This window comes from Dipteris shenzhenensis, chromosome 3, assembly GCF_047967505.1.
Source record: "Dipteris shenzhenensis isolate YYH24624 ecotype China chromosome 3, Dip_SZ_1.0, whole genome shotgun sequence".
NCBI lineage: Eukaryota > Viridiplantae > Streptophyta > Polypodiopsida > Gleicheniales > Dipteridaceae > Dipteris > Dipteris shenzhenensis.
Window position 1 is genome coordinate 56,215,843 of NC_141598.1, and position 16,449 is coordinate 56,232,291.

A 16,449-nucleotide genomic window follows, 5' to 3' on the forward strand; every position below is an offset into this window, starting at 1 on the left:
CTAGAGTCTCGGAAACCTGAGTCTCATAGGCCCCATCCCCCTAGGAGGTACGGGTGGGAGCCCGACGGGTGCGGGTCAACAACCTACCATCTCGGACCACCGCCCATTTTCCCTCCTTGTGGGCAACATCCCGTTGCTGCAGAAGAACTCGTCACTGCAGAGACTATGATTACACATCCTTGGTGTGGGCCTCCATCTTGCCTTGATTTTAGCCTCCTTGTTTTTGGATTCTTCCATAACCTACCCATGCCAAGGAGGAGAAGATTTCAATTTGATTGCAAGGTACAAATGAGTTGGGCAATGCAGGCATAGGCCTCCCCACAAACTCTAGCACTAATCCACTACCTTAGCTTATCAAAATTTCCCTTCTCTCTTTTAGCAATTTTGGATCCCCCCCAACCTGTATAAAGTTGCATATAATCTGGCCTTTGTAGAGAGGCAACATTGGTTAGACCAAAAAATACAGCCAAAACTCCACCCAAAACATGATCATTGAGTTCTTCCAGCCAGACAACATTGATCAGCAGGGCCCAGGGAGATGGCAGATCCAACGACCAATAGAGCGAGAGAGAGAGATACAGCAGACTTGCCAGTGGGTTGAGGTACATATTAGACTAGGAGACGTTCCCTCCATACTTAACCAGATCAAAAGCATGGCCGATGGGACTAATAGTGGTAATTGTTTATCGGAGGGGCCATAGCTAGGAGACTACAACAAACTACACATACCAACAGCCATCAGCGCTCCAGCACAGGCTTCATGGCCACCGCATCCTCATACATCGCCGACCCCTCCCCTTAGGCTTGGCATCTCTGCTAGTTTCCGGATGACCGTCACAATGTCACCAGCCTCATCTTCTCCATGAGTCCAAGAATTTCCCTTTGTGTATCGGTATCGTTATGATTATTGCTCTTTTTTGTATTTGTCATGGGTGTTGATACTTACTTTGAGGCTCCGCCCCTTCAGTTCATTTACCAAGTTCTTTTAGTCTCATAGACCCTTCGGACTTTCGAAGACTTTTAATAAAGCTTCCTTCCTTTCTTTTTTTCTTTCTGGAAACAGAGATAGTGAAAGTAGCTCTCCACACATCCTATAAAATTTCATTCTAAACACCCTAATAGATGTTTTGACTATATCATAATATACCACACCTTGTAATTACTCTCCACATATCCTACTAAGTTCTCATTCAGAACAGCCTACAAATGTTTTGAGTACACAATAATATACCACTCTCAAAAAGAGCACCATCTTCATCTATTCCCATCTTTTGCTTATGGAACAATACAAGAAAGAAACATAACTTTTCCCCATATCTTGCATTATTCATAAACATGTATTGAAAAACAAGACCATCATACTTATACACAGATCTCACACAGATTTCTAAGTAGTAGGGAATAACATGGACAATATAATATCAACCAACATACATACATCGACCTTATAAAAAAATAAACTGTTGCAAAATGAGATTACTTTATTGCTTGAAATGAATTACATAAAGAAATTCCCACCTCCTAACCAAGTGTGGATACATAATGCTCTGCATGCTTTTCAATCCTTTTCCTGCTCGTAGCACTTCCCCCCTCTCCCACACCATAGCATCTTTCTCTCCATCCTCTCTACTTCCGCTCCTCCCCCCCCCCCCTTCCTACTCCCTACCTAGTACCTTCTTCCTTTTACTATGCGACTTCGCCCGTCTTCAAGTCTTCTTGCAGATCGTGTTTGGAGCTAGAGAGTCCAAAGTGCCCAATAACGGAAAAGAACAAGTCAAACTCCGGTCGGCGAGGATAAATCCCAAAAAGCCAGAAGAACCTACCGAAAGTAGTATGAGGAAAGCATAAACACAATCTCTGTTGAAGAATGCCGATGAAGTCACATGTGTCAGGGAAACGCCAGAAAATATGAGAAACAAACTCTCTGGGTGCCAAGCAACGATGACAAATAGCTGAAGCAATACGTTGGCATGAGAGTAAGAGTCCACAAGGAAAAACGCCCGATAGAATGGGCCAAAAAATGATCTTTTGTCGAAGAGGAAGCTTGGAATGCCAAATCTGCCTCAAGTGTCACCGCCACCATTTGACTCACATTTGATATGCTCGAGTTGACACCCAAGGTGGAGGAAATAGAACTTTATATAAAGAATACATTGTAATATGAGACAGCTTCAAAGAACGAATGGATGAATTTAATGGCAGAAGAGTCCAATCCTGAAGCCTGTCTTGAATTTCTAGAGGCGGAACCGGCTGAAAAGAGTGGAGCATACGCATCCCCAAGCCATATTTTCCAGCAGGCAATGGAACTCTTGCAATGCCAATGGTGGAGAAAAAGCTCGGGACCAGTGAATACTTTCAGCTCTGAAAGAATTGCCTTGTAAAGAGTCATGTCCATGTCAAACCAAATGCGATAGAAGATGTTTCCAATCCAAAAGAATTTGAGAGACGAGAGGGCAAACTCGGACTTTGCCTTCAATACTTCCCAAGAGAAAATCCCACTAAGTAGGCCTCCAATAGCCAAAAGCAGGGGTGGTGATTTCACACGCACGCGCGCGCACACACACACACACACACACACTTTTTATTATAGTGAAAGCCATGATTGTTTATATTACAAGAAAAGCCACCTCAAAGCGAGGAGCTAGAAATTACATCAGCTGAAAATCTCTGTATATGCTAAATATGCATCATGATTGATGTAGCGAGTCTGCAATCAGGATTGCTGCAGAGAACGCTTGAAGAAAGCAAATAAAGAAAATGCTGGATCACCAAAGACTTTACAATTCCTGTTTATCCACAAAGTCCAAAGTGCCCAATAATGAACCCAAACAAAGAAAAGATCAAACTCCTGAGTGCGCGGATGAAAACCAAAGACCCAGAAGAATTTCCCAAAAGCACGAGTCGGGAATCTCGTTCTCAACCACTATCGAAGAAAATCCAGGAACTCACAAGAGGACGGGCAAAACCAACACACACACACACACACACACACATATATATAGAGAGAGAGAGAAGTGTTACCTTGATGTCATCACCACACAAATGCTTGAAGTTCAGATTTTGTGCTTTCACCTAGAAAACACACAAAAAGAAGCATATGCCAGGTAGGTAAGCAAAGAAGTCACCAATAATAGAAGCATTAATATCAAAATTGTGAACGAATATAGCATACTTAAATTCACTTTTAAAAAAAAAAATTGCTTTGCAGATAGAAGCACAGGGATCATTAAAACCACCTTCTTGCGTTCTTGTCGAATGTTTTTCCTTTTGCTTTGCTTCAAGTCCATTAAAAAGGCATCAAAGCTGCAGACAATGTGTTTGAACATCATAATCAAATGCCTTCAAGTATAAAGTCATCTCATATAGAAGAAAGCTTGGTGAATATCTGAAATCTTTGAAACATACCCTCCTAGCTCTACACATTCATTAACAACAGTGAACTATGACCTCCAAAGTTCTAGTTTTTGTAAGTTTTTCCTACCCACTGTTATTAATTTCTTAACAAATTAACAAGAATAAAAGTCAAACAATGAGCATGATAAGGGATGAGACAATAATAAAAGTACATTGCTCACAAGAAACCTGGATATTACATGCACAAGAGTAAATTGGCTCAAGTCCCTTCACAAAGGAGTGACAAGAATCCAAGCAACTAGTATAACATTATGGTGGATCCACATTATCGACAATCTATGGGACTCTATTAGAAAAGAAAGAAAGATGTTCTAAAATCCTTACGGGCCTATGAGACAAAGTACCATTACAAGAAGTAACACATACAAGCCACTCTGGGCTGAAACAAAGGGCTCACTAAGGCCCTTTGTAGAATACTACGCCCTACGCTAAAAGAAAATAACAAGAATCTCCTCAGACTCAAGATCGAAAAATATAACCCTGTGAAAGGGCGACTCTCCTATGAGCTGTGAAGATATCTCGTATCTGTGTTTGCCGGGGTGTGTGGGTCTCCTGATCTCTGTATCTGGTGGGCCATATTCATGGTGGTGGCCCCTCTGGTCGACGGACGATCTCCCTTGAGTAAAGCTACGATGGGATGGACATCATGCCCCGGTCTGTCTCTACATCTCCAGCCGCACCTCTCCATGTCGTCGTCTCATCCCGCTAGACCACTTAGCTCTCATAGGTTATAAAGTTACTTTAGTTTCAAAGTTTCACTATCATAGCCATAGTTCTCCTAGCTACCAAACTACCATGGATTCTGCTAGGTCTGCCTTCCATAATTTCATCTCTTATACTCCATTAATTGATAGAGAGGATGAGTTATTTCCAGTCTTTGATAAGAGCATAGATGTCCTAGGCACCTACTTGGGAGCCCGAGACGATTTTGAAGACCTCATCAAGTACATGCAAGACTACATCGTGAGTTTTGCATATCAACTTGATGAGTCTACAAAAAGATGGGTCCCAATTGATTATTTGAAGTACTTGTTCAATCAAGAACCCAGGTTCGTGAAGCGTTTAGATCGCTTTGGAGCCCAGCTCACACCCCTAGGGTATAGGGAGGTGGACATCTATCTCTCCTCCTTAACGGGTAGACTCAAAAGTGTAGAAATCTGTAACCTCTCTCTAGGATCTATCTAGCTCGATCACCGGGACCATTGTCTCATCCTGCTCTTAGAGACAGACATTGGTCGCGACCTAGTCTTTTACATACAGAAACATCAGAGTCCAGAGCGCCCACTACCAATTGTCATTAGGTACACATGGAAGTTTGCTTACAGAGATGAGACTAGAGACACAGGGGGAGTACGAGGATCAGGAGTAGCAGCAGTTCTCTACAGATCCACCCTTTTGGGGACCATTTCAGTAGAGCAGAGGGATACACATTCCACCTTTCTTTAGATCCGGATCCGACACGTGAACAGCCGGGATCTGTTGGTCACAGTATGCTACTTCCCTCCCGAGACATCCCACTTTGCTAGAGATATTCGAGATGAGGCTGAGACATCTCCATTTACAGCCCTACATCAGTCCATGTGTTGCCTTCTCAAGCCGCGGAGAAGTCCTCCTAGTTGGGGACTTCAACGCGAGTACAGGGGCCCGTCAGGTACCACTTCTTGACTTCAAGGATAATTCCATTCTACTGCCAGACATTGACCTTGAGGATGTGGGTATACTACAGATTTCGGCTGACAGGCGAGGTCCAGTCACATCTTATGGGCAGGCCCTATTGGACCTCGGCAGGATGCATGATCTCATTATTTATAATGGTCTTGATAGATGGCCCACCTCAGATGGTCTCACGTGCTTTCCACACAGGGGAGGTTCTAGCGTTGTTGATTACATCATGGGATCCCCTGCCTTCACATCTCACATCACTGATTTTACTATAGCACCTCTTCCTCCACGCGCTGATCATACCTACCTTTTCTTTAGCATTTCCACTCCCTGTCGTACAGCACCCTCCACCCCATTGAGTTCTTACTCCACCTATCATGATATATGCTTCAACCACAATCACTCACCTATTTACTCAGGCCGTCTGTACATACTTCTTGCTTATATTGACTTCATACCTCTATTAGAGGACCGCGCTGCCTTGATCACCCGCTCACTACACAAAGCTGCCCTCCACGCTTTCCCTCAACACCACTCGCTCTACCCACCCACCACCACCTAGGACCGTACCTTGTAATAGTTGGTACGATGATGAGAGTAAGGCTTTACACCGTCAATTGAAATTCGAAACCAAAAAAAGTCTTTCGAGTGAACCAGAGATGCTACGCGAGTATCACCGATTGGTAAGTAGAAAGAAACAATATTTCATTCGCCGAAACGAGGAGGAACTACTAAACATTTTGTTTAGTAACAACTCTAAGGAAGTGGATTGAATGGGTTACTGCAAGGTTACTACATGGTCTTCCATCTCCTTTGCACATGTGCTTAATTGAAATTTCCTATGTTCTTATCAAACTGTTTCTGTGCTTGTGGAAACAAACTAAAGACCACTTAAAAATTAGCAAGCCTTTATTAGGAAAGAGAGATTGAGTAACCTTTCAAGGCTTCCAATTCATGGATCTATTGTGTTTGTTAAGCCAATAGACAAATGCTTCCTTAGGATTTTTTAGAACAGTATTAAACTCCAAATTATTTCTAGCAACCCAAAGTAGACCACAATCCATGTGCTCCAAATTGGATTGAAACTTCATGCTTGAATCCAATTTATGGGCTCTCCTATCTATATTTGGATCTGCCTGTTTGGGATTTGGATATGAAACAAAGAGATGAAAGATGTCCTCTTTGTGCCCTGGACACCTCTTGCATTTACCATCACCTTTGCCAAGGTGATCTCCTCTACAATTAGTCACATCTTTGTAAGTTAGATGGTCCATCTACACAAGACCAAAGGATGAAGGGGGCTTGGGGTTTGTGGAGGAGAACACGAAATAAAAAGATCACGGTCCCTAATCTTATGTTAAGATGAACGACGGACATAAATAAAAGAGCTGTGTGGAAAAGAAGGATACCAAATAAAGAAATTGCCTTTGTCACAAGAAAATTTCAAACACACAAAGAGGACTTTAGTATGGACGCACGAATGCTGAATATATACTATGTTACTACGTAGATCTGAGCATATCTAAGAAAAAGCTACGAGAGGGACGGTCCCCCTCACCACTCACTGACACTCAGGTTTGGTATAGTTACGCGCACACACTATATGGCATCCCAAATCAGCCTAGACCTCACATTTGCCACACCCCACTTCATGTACCCTCTTCACTAAGGGGGGAGTGAAGGACACTGTAATGAAACTTCATAATGGTCGAGCGAAGGATCATGAGGGACTATGCACTGAGTTCATTGCATATGGGATTAACCTCTTAGCCCCAATCTTATTAAATCTTTTCAATGAAGCTGTTTGTTTGGGGTTTCCACGCACCTGGACCATTACCACTATTTCACCCATCCACAAGGCAGGGGATCCCATGAGCCCAGAGAATTACAGGACCGTTATAATTGGACATGTCATGTCCAAGATTTATGCATCATTGCTTGATTCTGAGGTCAATTGATTTGCGGAGTGTCGAGGACTTAGAGCAGCAGGACAGGCTAGGTTCCAGCATGAGCATGGAACCATGGATCACATTCTCATGCTTAGATGTATCATCAAGGAGGCGAGGGCACGGAAGCAGAGGATTTACTATTGCTTTGTGGATTTTCGCAAAGCATTTGATACGGTTCCCAGAGCTTGCCTCATCTGGCGCCTAGAGGATTTGGGTTATGACTAGGATATCATTTGGGCTGTCATGGCACTTTACGAGAGAGTCTCAAGTAGAGTACGGGTAGGGACTCGGTGGACGGACGAGATCATGAGCACTATTGGGGTCAAACAAAGGTGTCCTTTATCACCTACCCTGTTTGGCCTTTACATAGACGAGCTCGAGATAGTGATGCAGACACATGGGGGGGATGGATGTTCTCTTGCTGGCGCGTTGATCCGGATATTGCTTGATTCTGAGATCAGTCGATTTGCAAAGTGTCGAGGTCTTACAACAGCAGGACAAGCTAGATTCCGACGTGATCATGGAACCATGGATCACATTCTCACGCTCAGGTGTATCATCAAGGAGGCGAGGGCACGGAAGTAGAGGGTTTACTGTTGTTTTGTGGATTTCCGCAAAGCACTTGATACGGTTTCGAGAGCCCGCCTCCTCTGGCGCCTACAAGATTTGGGTTATGACCACCAGGAGATCATTTGGGCTGTCATGGCACTTTAAGAGAGTCTCAGGTAGAGTCCGGGCAGGGTCTGGGTGGACAAATGAGATCATGAGCACTATTGGGTCAAACAAGGGTGTCCTTTATCACCTACCCTGTTTGGCCTCTATATTAATGAGCTCGAGACAATGATGCAGACACGGGGGGGATGGATGCAGCACGCTGATCCAGATATTGCTGTATGCAGATGATGTGGCACTTTTGTCTTCCTCAACAGAGGGGCTCCAGAGACACCTTGACGCCCTACAGTTTTTCTGTGAGTCTCATGATTTGAAGGTCAACCTTGGTAAAACCAAGGTTATGGTCTTCAATACATATCGAGCCACCATGCACCAGGAGCAATTCACGTTTGATGGGTCACATGTTGAGATACTTTCGTCATACACGTACCTTGGGGTTGTCTTATCCAGACCCATCTTCACTATGAGACCCACGATGCAGGCCCGCTTGGGCAGGGGATACGCTTCATTGGCCAGACTAGAGAGGCAGTGCTTCCGCTTGCACTTTCAAGATCCACGAACCAAGGGGCTGCTTTTTGACTCCTTGGTCCGTTCAGCGGGGATGTATGGCAGCCCTTGTTGGGGGCTAGACTTGTCGAATATAGAGTGGGCTTGTGTGGAGCGGCTACAGGTTCTCATGCTATCGCCGATGATTCGCGGTAAGCCATCCGTTCCTCACCAAATCATTCAGGCTGAGTTTTGGTCAGCCCCGTTACAACTAGATGCTGCATTTCAGGTCATCACGTACCTGTATGCATTTCAGGTCATCACATATCTGTATCGAGTCAAGGAGTACGAAGATTACATGTCTGGGTGCATCAGACTACCATGACTAGCATTGTCCTCTTCTATGGCACTCTCAGCAGGAGGTGACTAGAGATGCTGGTATGCACGCACAGAGAGATGGTTTGAGCAACTCGGGCTCCACATGGATAGACTACCTTCCAGTATAGTATGGACGCTCGGTTTTCTCCCCTCCTGTCACATGAGGTCAACTAGGTAATGCATGAGGATCTCTTACAGCTACACACATTCCGGACCTGGTTGGGACCGAGCGAGCTTCCAGTGAATCTCAGCTTCTACAGAGATCACTGCTAGCATATCACATAGGAGGGTTTCATTGACCCACCAAGAAACATGCAGATCCACTTACCCCCCTCACTGAGGATCTCTATTCGGTAGTTTCGGGTCTCTTCACATAGACTTCATATCAAGAGCAGCAAAGCAGAGGCCCTACCCAGGAGAGGCGCATATGCACATTATGTGACACATAGGAGGTTGAGACCGAGGAGCACTTCATCTACAGGTTTCCTATTTACTATGAGATCCGAGGGCGTGCCTCTACAGAGATAGCTCTAGGGTTTTGTCTTGATTCCTCTCCTATCCAGACCAGAGATGCTTGGCGGCCTTCATCCATGAGGCAGTCAGGCATCGCGAGAGACTACTTGATCACGGAGACAGGAGCAGACTTCTTCCTTGGCAGATCCATCTTAGAGCTCTATCACGACGTTCTTCTTGCTAGATCACACGGTTCCCCACGATACGAGGCCTCGACATGATCGTGACCCACCCTTGTTAGACGCAGAGCTATGATCAGGAGACGTCATAGGGCCACACTGTGAGCAGCCGACAACACTCTATCGCCGATTTCATGCCTCCATCGCCCCCACCCACCATGATGTCCTAATGTTGGTGATGATGATGATGAGGAGGAGGAGGAGGAGGAGGAGATTGATATGTAGCCCACCACTGACATGACTATGTTGTACTTAGTACTATCATTTTGCATTTTTTGCACTCTGCATTGGTGTGGATGCTTGTTTAGTAGCTCCACCCTCACAGCTCGTTTGTACCAAGATTTTCACAGTCTCATAGATCCATCGGTATTCTGAGGACTTTAATAAACTTTCTTTCTTTCTTTCTCTCTCTCTACCCAGGCCCACTACGTGTCACTTGTTTACTGAAGAGAATGTATGGGCTGCCCTTCTCCGACTTCACAACCGGAGATCACTAGATCATGAGGGACTACGCAATGAGCACTTTGCACATGGGCAAGAGGTCTTGACCCTAGTTCTAGCGCAACTGTTCAACCATGCCATATGCCATGGCTTCCTGCCTATTTGGAGCACTACCACCATGGTACCGATACACAAGGCAGGTGATCCCATGGACACTGGGAACTATCGTACTCTTATGATTGGCCACACTTTGGCCAAGATATATGGGTAGGTACTAGAAAGGGAGGTCATCAAAGCCACATAGATGGTCATGGGCAGCGGACTCTTGGGCAGGCTGGACAATACTCCACCTTGGACCACATCTTCACCTTGAGGGCTTTCATTGAGGAGACCAAATCGAGGTGCCCAAAAGTCTACACTTGCTTTGTAGACTTTCGTAAGGCATTTGATACTGACCCACACGTTCCCGCAGGAGTTGCAAGATTTGGGAGGTGATGAGCTGTTAGAGAAAGAGTACATGTCCAAAATGGTCTATCAGATTGGGTTGAAAGCACTATTGGAGTGAAGCAAGGCTGCCCCCTCTCACCGACTCTCTTCGATCTTTATATTGATGAAATTACATCCTTTATAGATCGAAGTGGCTGACCTGATCGTGTAGATGCTGCTATATGCAGATGACACAATCCTCATATCATCATCAGCAGAGGGATTGCAGAAACATCTAGAGGCTCTGAAGATGTTCTATAGAGAGAGGGACTTGACAGTTAACCTTGGAAAGACCCAGGTTATGATCTTCAACACCTTGCACGCAGTGTCCCGGCGACATAGTTTCACGTACCAAGATGAGCTAGTGGATTGCATTCTTACACATATTTGGGGGTAGTGTTCATCAGACCAGCTTTCACGATGACCCATGCAGCTACAGCACGACTCCCACGAGGGCGGGGTGCCTAGCCCGACTAGAGAGGCAATGCTTCCAGGCACACTTCCAGGACCCTCTGGCGAAAGGTTGGCTTTTTTACACCTTAGAGCGATCGACGGCCATGTATGCAGTAGTTTTTGGGGGAGTGACATTTCAGCGACAGAGTGGAAGAGATTTGAGAGGCTACATGTGACTATGGAATCTAGGATGATTCGAAGTAAGCCCTCTGTCCCCCATCAGAGTATACAGGTAGAGTTTGCAATGACCCCTCTCCAGGCTGATGCCATCTTTTAGACAGTGACATTCCTTCGCAGAGTCTAGGCCTTACCCCAAGGGAGATTGCCGAGGCTAGCACTAGAGTCTTGTAGGCAACATGCAAAGAGTGGTGTTGATACAGCATGGTACGCACGGATATCCACATGGTTTGGTAGCCACGGCATTCAGATGGACAGACTTCCCCCCTTTCAGTATAGCATGGATGCACCACCCGAGATGATCCCATGAGATGAGATCAACCATATCATATGGTTGGATCTCCTCCAGCTTCATACGTCTCGGGCTTGGGGGGACACCGCCAGCAGTTCCCCACCAAGATCCAGTTCTACCATGACTACTTCTTGAGGGTCTTGGAGTATGGTCTCATCACCAGACCTCAGTATCTCGAGGATAGGAGAGTCTCACATGCACTAAGGATCGCCATCGGACAGTTGTTGCGATTCGCTAGTCTCATCACATCAGCTGAGGATTGAGACAGGAAGAGCTGTAGGCATAGCCAGAGAGTAGAGGATCTGAAGACTATGCCCGATGGGAGAGGTCGAGACAGAGGAGCACTTTCTATGTGCCTGCCCAGTCTACTATGAGATTCGGGGAGGATATCACTGCTTCTTTCAAGAGAAGCATGGCTTTGCTCCGCTTTACACGACTTATCCATTTTCCCAACCAGGTTTGTGTTGGGCTCAATCTGATTAAGATGCAATGACACAGAGATACACTAATCCGACATACCAGAGAGCAGCAGGAGGCGATGCCACAGGTCACCGAGATCGACCGAGCAAAGACACATGTCACAGACTTATGTGCAACTGAGTCAGCTCCTAGGGAGGTTGAGGGAGAGGAGCTTGATGAGAAGTGAGCATCATGGATTAGCAGTGAGAGTCACTGCCACGATGTTGCCAGATAAGAGGTGTACACTCCACATGCGGAACAGAGACTGGCCAGAGCAGGCACGATCAAGGTCTGGTCTGTTTCAGCCCTCCTCAGAGGAGACCGCTAAAGACGAGGCATCAACCTTGATGTAGCCCATTGGATACAGAGATCAAGGAGACCATGCCCTCTGCCACCCCGAGAGACAGCCCAACAGACACAGATACGAGAGTTCCTCGCATCCCATCAGAGAGCCACAAGGGTGCCTGGATATATGGAGCATGTGCGTGTACTCGAAGCATTAGCTCTAAGCACCTATTGTGCTATTTGCCACTTTGTTATTTTTCTCACTAGTTTAGCACTTTCACTTTCAACAAGGGCCTTAGTGAGCCCTTTGCTTCAGCCCTTAACAGCTTGTACGAGTTACTTTTGGTTTTGCTTCATCTTCAGGTGTCCTATGTACTATAAGATCGGAGGATGTTTCCACTGCCTCTTCAGGGATAGTTATGGGATTTTAGCCCGTTTCCTCTCCTACCTAGACCGGCGGTGTTTGGCAGGTTTCATTCATGAGGCACTTAGACACTGCGAGAGGATACTCCGAGCACGGAGACAGGAGCAGACTTCTTCCTCGGTTGATCCCTCTTAGAGCTCTATCACGGAGTTCTTTCAGCTAGATCACATGGACCCCAACGAGATGAGGCCTCGACATGACTATGACCAGGAGCCCGTGACCCGATAGCTCAGACAGAGGGTCGACACACAGATCACACTTGGAGACATCCCCTCCTTGTTTAGAGTCGGAGCCCGACCGACGGGGGTCACAGTAGCCCTGGTTAGACGCAGAGCTACGACCAGGAGATGTGCCAGGACCGCACCTCTGAGTGGCCGACAACACTCTATTGCCGACTTCATGCCTCCACTGCCTCATCCATCCTGATATCTTGTTGTTGCTGGGGATGATGATGATATTGATGATGATGCTGAGATTGATAGATAGTAGACCATCGACATGACTATGTTCTACTTAGGACTTAGTACTCCCATTCTGCATTTTTGTATTTTTTGCATTGGTATGGATGCTCGTTAAGTAGCTCCACTACCACAGCTCATTGTATTAGGATTTTCACAGTCTCATAGACCCATCGGTCTTCCGAAGACTTTAATAAACTTTCTTTCTTTCTTTCTTTCTTTCTCATAGGCCCGCGAGGCCTCTTGAAGACATTAATACATCTCTCTCTCTCTCTGAAAAGACTTGGCATTCTTGCAAGACACTATGAAGGGTAAACATGCTGAATTCACCTAGAAAATCAAGAGAAAGGCTGCAATTTTAGAATGGAGCAACGTGGTCAAGAAAGGCACTGTTGTTCCCAAGAAAGAGTTCATTTCAGATGCTCTAGAGGAGGATAAAAGGAGAAACAATAAAGCCCTAAATGTCTTAGTCCGAGGCCTCACAGTAGGAGATACCCCTATGGCAGATGCAAATGCTTTGTTCACTAAAATGGGTGTGAACCTGACATGTGAGACGGCTTGGAGAGTTGGAAAGCCCGATGCACCCACAAGGCCACTTGTGATGAAGCTACGAACAGCCATGGATAGGAAGACCCTCATGAGCACAAGGGTGACCTTGAAAGGAACTCGGATCTACCTGGATGATGACCTCACCCTCCTACAGCAGGAACACCGGAGGGAAGATATGGTACACATCATGGCAGCAAGAGAAGCAGGGAAATGGGCTGCATACAGAGATGGTAGAGTGATCATCCGCCGAGAGAGAGGAGATCAGGACCGGGGGGAGAAGGAAGAAAAGAAAGAGAAAGAGGAGGGTGAATTATGACGGTGCCGGACTAGAGGGACACAAAGTGGACTGAGAATTGCAATGGCACACTCTGGTCTGATCCAAGTGGTTTCTCAGAGACATACACTGACAGAGATATGGTCTTCTACACTGAGACACATGAGAGCCCCGAGAGAGGATTGCCCACCGTGACAGGATATACATGGGAGTCATCTCATAGGAAGGAGATGAGGAGAGACACTGGTGTGCAGGGTTCGGGGGGAGTGGCTATCCTCTTTAGATCACACATGAGACCTTTCATATCAATGGCATGGAGAGAGGAGCATGCGCAACACATGTAAATACGAGTCCAGCTACCAGACGCACGAGCGATTCTTATAGTAGTGTGCTATTTCCCTCCAGATACCTCATCCTATGCACGTGAGGTCACCATAGAAGGGCACAGTCCATATGAGTCGATTCAGGGTGATATCACCAAATTCTCCAGGAAGGGGGACATCCTTCTTCTTGGTGACTTCAATGCACGCACAGGGAATAGACAGGTGGGCCTATTGGACTTTGCATCGGATTCCCTCATAGTACCAGAACTAGATGCAGCTGAGCTCGGAATAGTGAGACATTCTGCCGATGCACGACAGGTGAAAGAGTATGGACGACATCTACTTGAGCTCGGGGCTGTTCATGATTTGATCATTTATAATGGTCTACAGAGATGGCCATCATTCGGTGGTCTCACTTGTTTCCTACATGGTGGAGGGACAAGCACAGTGGACTACCTCTTGGGTCCCTTGGCCTTTACCTCACGCATATACGACATCATTGTGCCCCCTCACCCACTCGGGGCTGATCACTCGTACCTAGCCTTTTGTATCTCTACCACTATGCCAGCCATAGAGAATGTCCCCCCCGCGCCCACTAGTGTACAGGTTCACTTTGATCATGCCCTGGACCCCATCTATGTGAGCAACTTGGTGAAGGGACTTCCAGCCCTACTACTTCGAGATGTTGTAGACCTTGCCCCCGCCTCAAACACCCTTTCCACAGTAGTCATGGGCGCAGCCATCCCCACGACTCAATCTGCGCGTGCCTCACTAGGGAAGATGCCACAGAATCCCTGGTATGATGATGAATGCAGAGAGATGAGAGCTCACCTCACACGCGAGCCAACCCTTGGCCACTTGACATCACCCGAGGCACAACGGATTTCACGGCGACTAAAACGTCGTAAGCGGCGGGCCTTCCTCATCCATAGAATGGACGAGGTGATCAGTTCATTTCGAGGGGGGGATCCCACCATTGGAAGGGGGCTTCTATCGGAGGGGAAGCCACCTATACCCATCACAGACCCAGGTGTTTGGCACACTTATGCATGCTCCCTTTATGATGTCTCGATGCAGGCACCACCTGATATGTCCACTATGCCCCAGCCCACCACTTGCCACTTGTTCACTGCACAGAATGTGTGGGCTGCACTCAGCCGGCTTCATAACTGGAGAGCACCTGACCATGAGGGACTATGGACTGAGCACTTTGATCATGGATAGGAGGTCTTGGCTCCGGTACTAGCACAGATGTTCAACCACGCCTTATGTCATGGCTTCCCACCCTCATGGAGTAGCACCACCATAGTACCGATACACAGGGCAGGTGACCCCACGAATATCGGGAACTATCGCACTCTCATGATTGGCCACACACTGGCCAAGATCTATGGATCAATACTGGAGAGGGGCATGTACAGCATGGTTTGCATGCATCACCACATGGTTCGCCAATCGCGGGATTTAGATGGATCGGCTTCCCTCATCTCAGTATAGCATGGATGCACCACCCGAGTCGATCCCACGAGATGAGATTAACCGCATCATACAGTTAGATCTCCTCCAGCTCCACACATCTCGCACTTGGGGGGGGGGACCAGGAGTTCCCCACCCAGCTACTATGACCACTTTCTGAGAGTATCGGAAGACGAGCTCATTATCAGACCTTTTTTAGGACTTTGAGAAACCATGTAGCAGCCAACTTCGCCGCCGCCTACTTGATGTCGACTACTCCCATACCTCCTTCACTCTTGGGTTGGGTGCAAAAGTTTCATCTCACTTTGGCGATTCTGTTATATCCCCCCCACAAAAAGGATCTGCATTTGGCAATAAGTTTATCCAGTCCCGCCTGACTTGGATGCAACAAGATAGGTAAAAAATGGTTATGGGATACAAGCAATGGTTGAGTACCATTCTTCTTCCCGCCAGGTTTGATTGAAATCCTCTCCACTTTTCCAGCTGCGTGCTGAGCTTGTTAAGCACCCAATCCCATTGTTCCTTCATAGACACCTCGAAGCCCATGGGTATGCCAAGTAGTCTGAACACAATGCCTTTATGGATCAGTTGATAGCCTAGGAGATCTAGCTCAACTTGTGACTTTCCACTGAGAGTGCAATATCCTCTTTTGTTATGATTGATGAGTGAGCCTGATGCTAGACAATATGTTTCCAGACATTCCATAACTTCACTCACATCATGAGTGGAGTTTCTAGGCATAAGATTGGTGTCGTCTGCAAATTGTTGCATAACCATCTGCTTCGCAGTAGGTAACTCAATTCCTTTTACTGTGCCCTCAGATGTTTTTCAATGAGCAACCAGCCCAATGCGTCCACCGCTATACCATATAAGAGAGGGGAAATGGGGCAGCCTTGCCTAATGGATCTTTTCAATGAAAAGGTGAAGACATCTCACCATTAATGCACATCTTGTCTGAGCCGTTGGAGAGCAAAAGTTTGACCGTGGAGATGAAAGTCGGCCCTAGTCCCATGTCTTTCATGGATTGCGTTAGAAAATCCCAATCAAGCCTATCATAAGCTTTATCAAAATCTATTTTGATGAAGCAAATATCTTGACT

At 46.5% G+C, this 16,449-nt stretch overlaps 1 protein-coding gene across 3 annotated transcripts in view; it reads right to left on the reverse strand.

The window, feature by feature from the left end:
- The window catches only part of LOC147904037 (acyl-CoA), a 110,597-nt gene that overhangs the window by 38,102 nt on the left and 56,046 nt on the right, over nt 1-16,449 (reverse strand). For all 3 annotated transcript variants that reach the window (XM_087370140.1, XM_087370132.1, XM_087370148.1), the window contains exons 7-8: nt 3,237-3,303; nt 3,022-3,072 (exon numbers count right to left, since the gene is read on the reverse strand). In XM_087370140.1, coding sequence (XP_087226266.1) covers nt 3,022-3,072; nt 3,237-3,303 — 118 coding nt within the window. The remainder of the gene's footprint in view (nt 1-3,021; nt 3,073-3,236; nt 3,304-16,449) is intronic.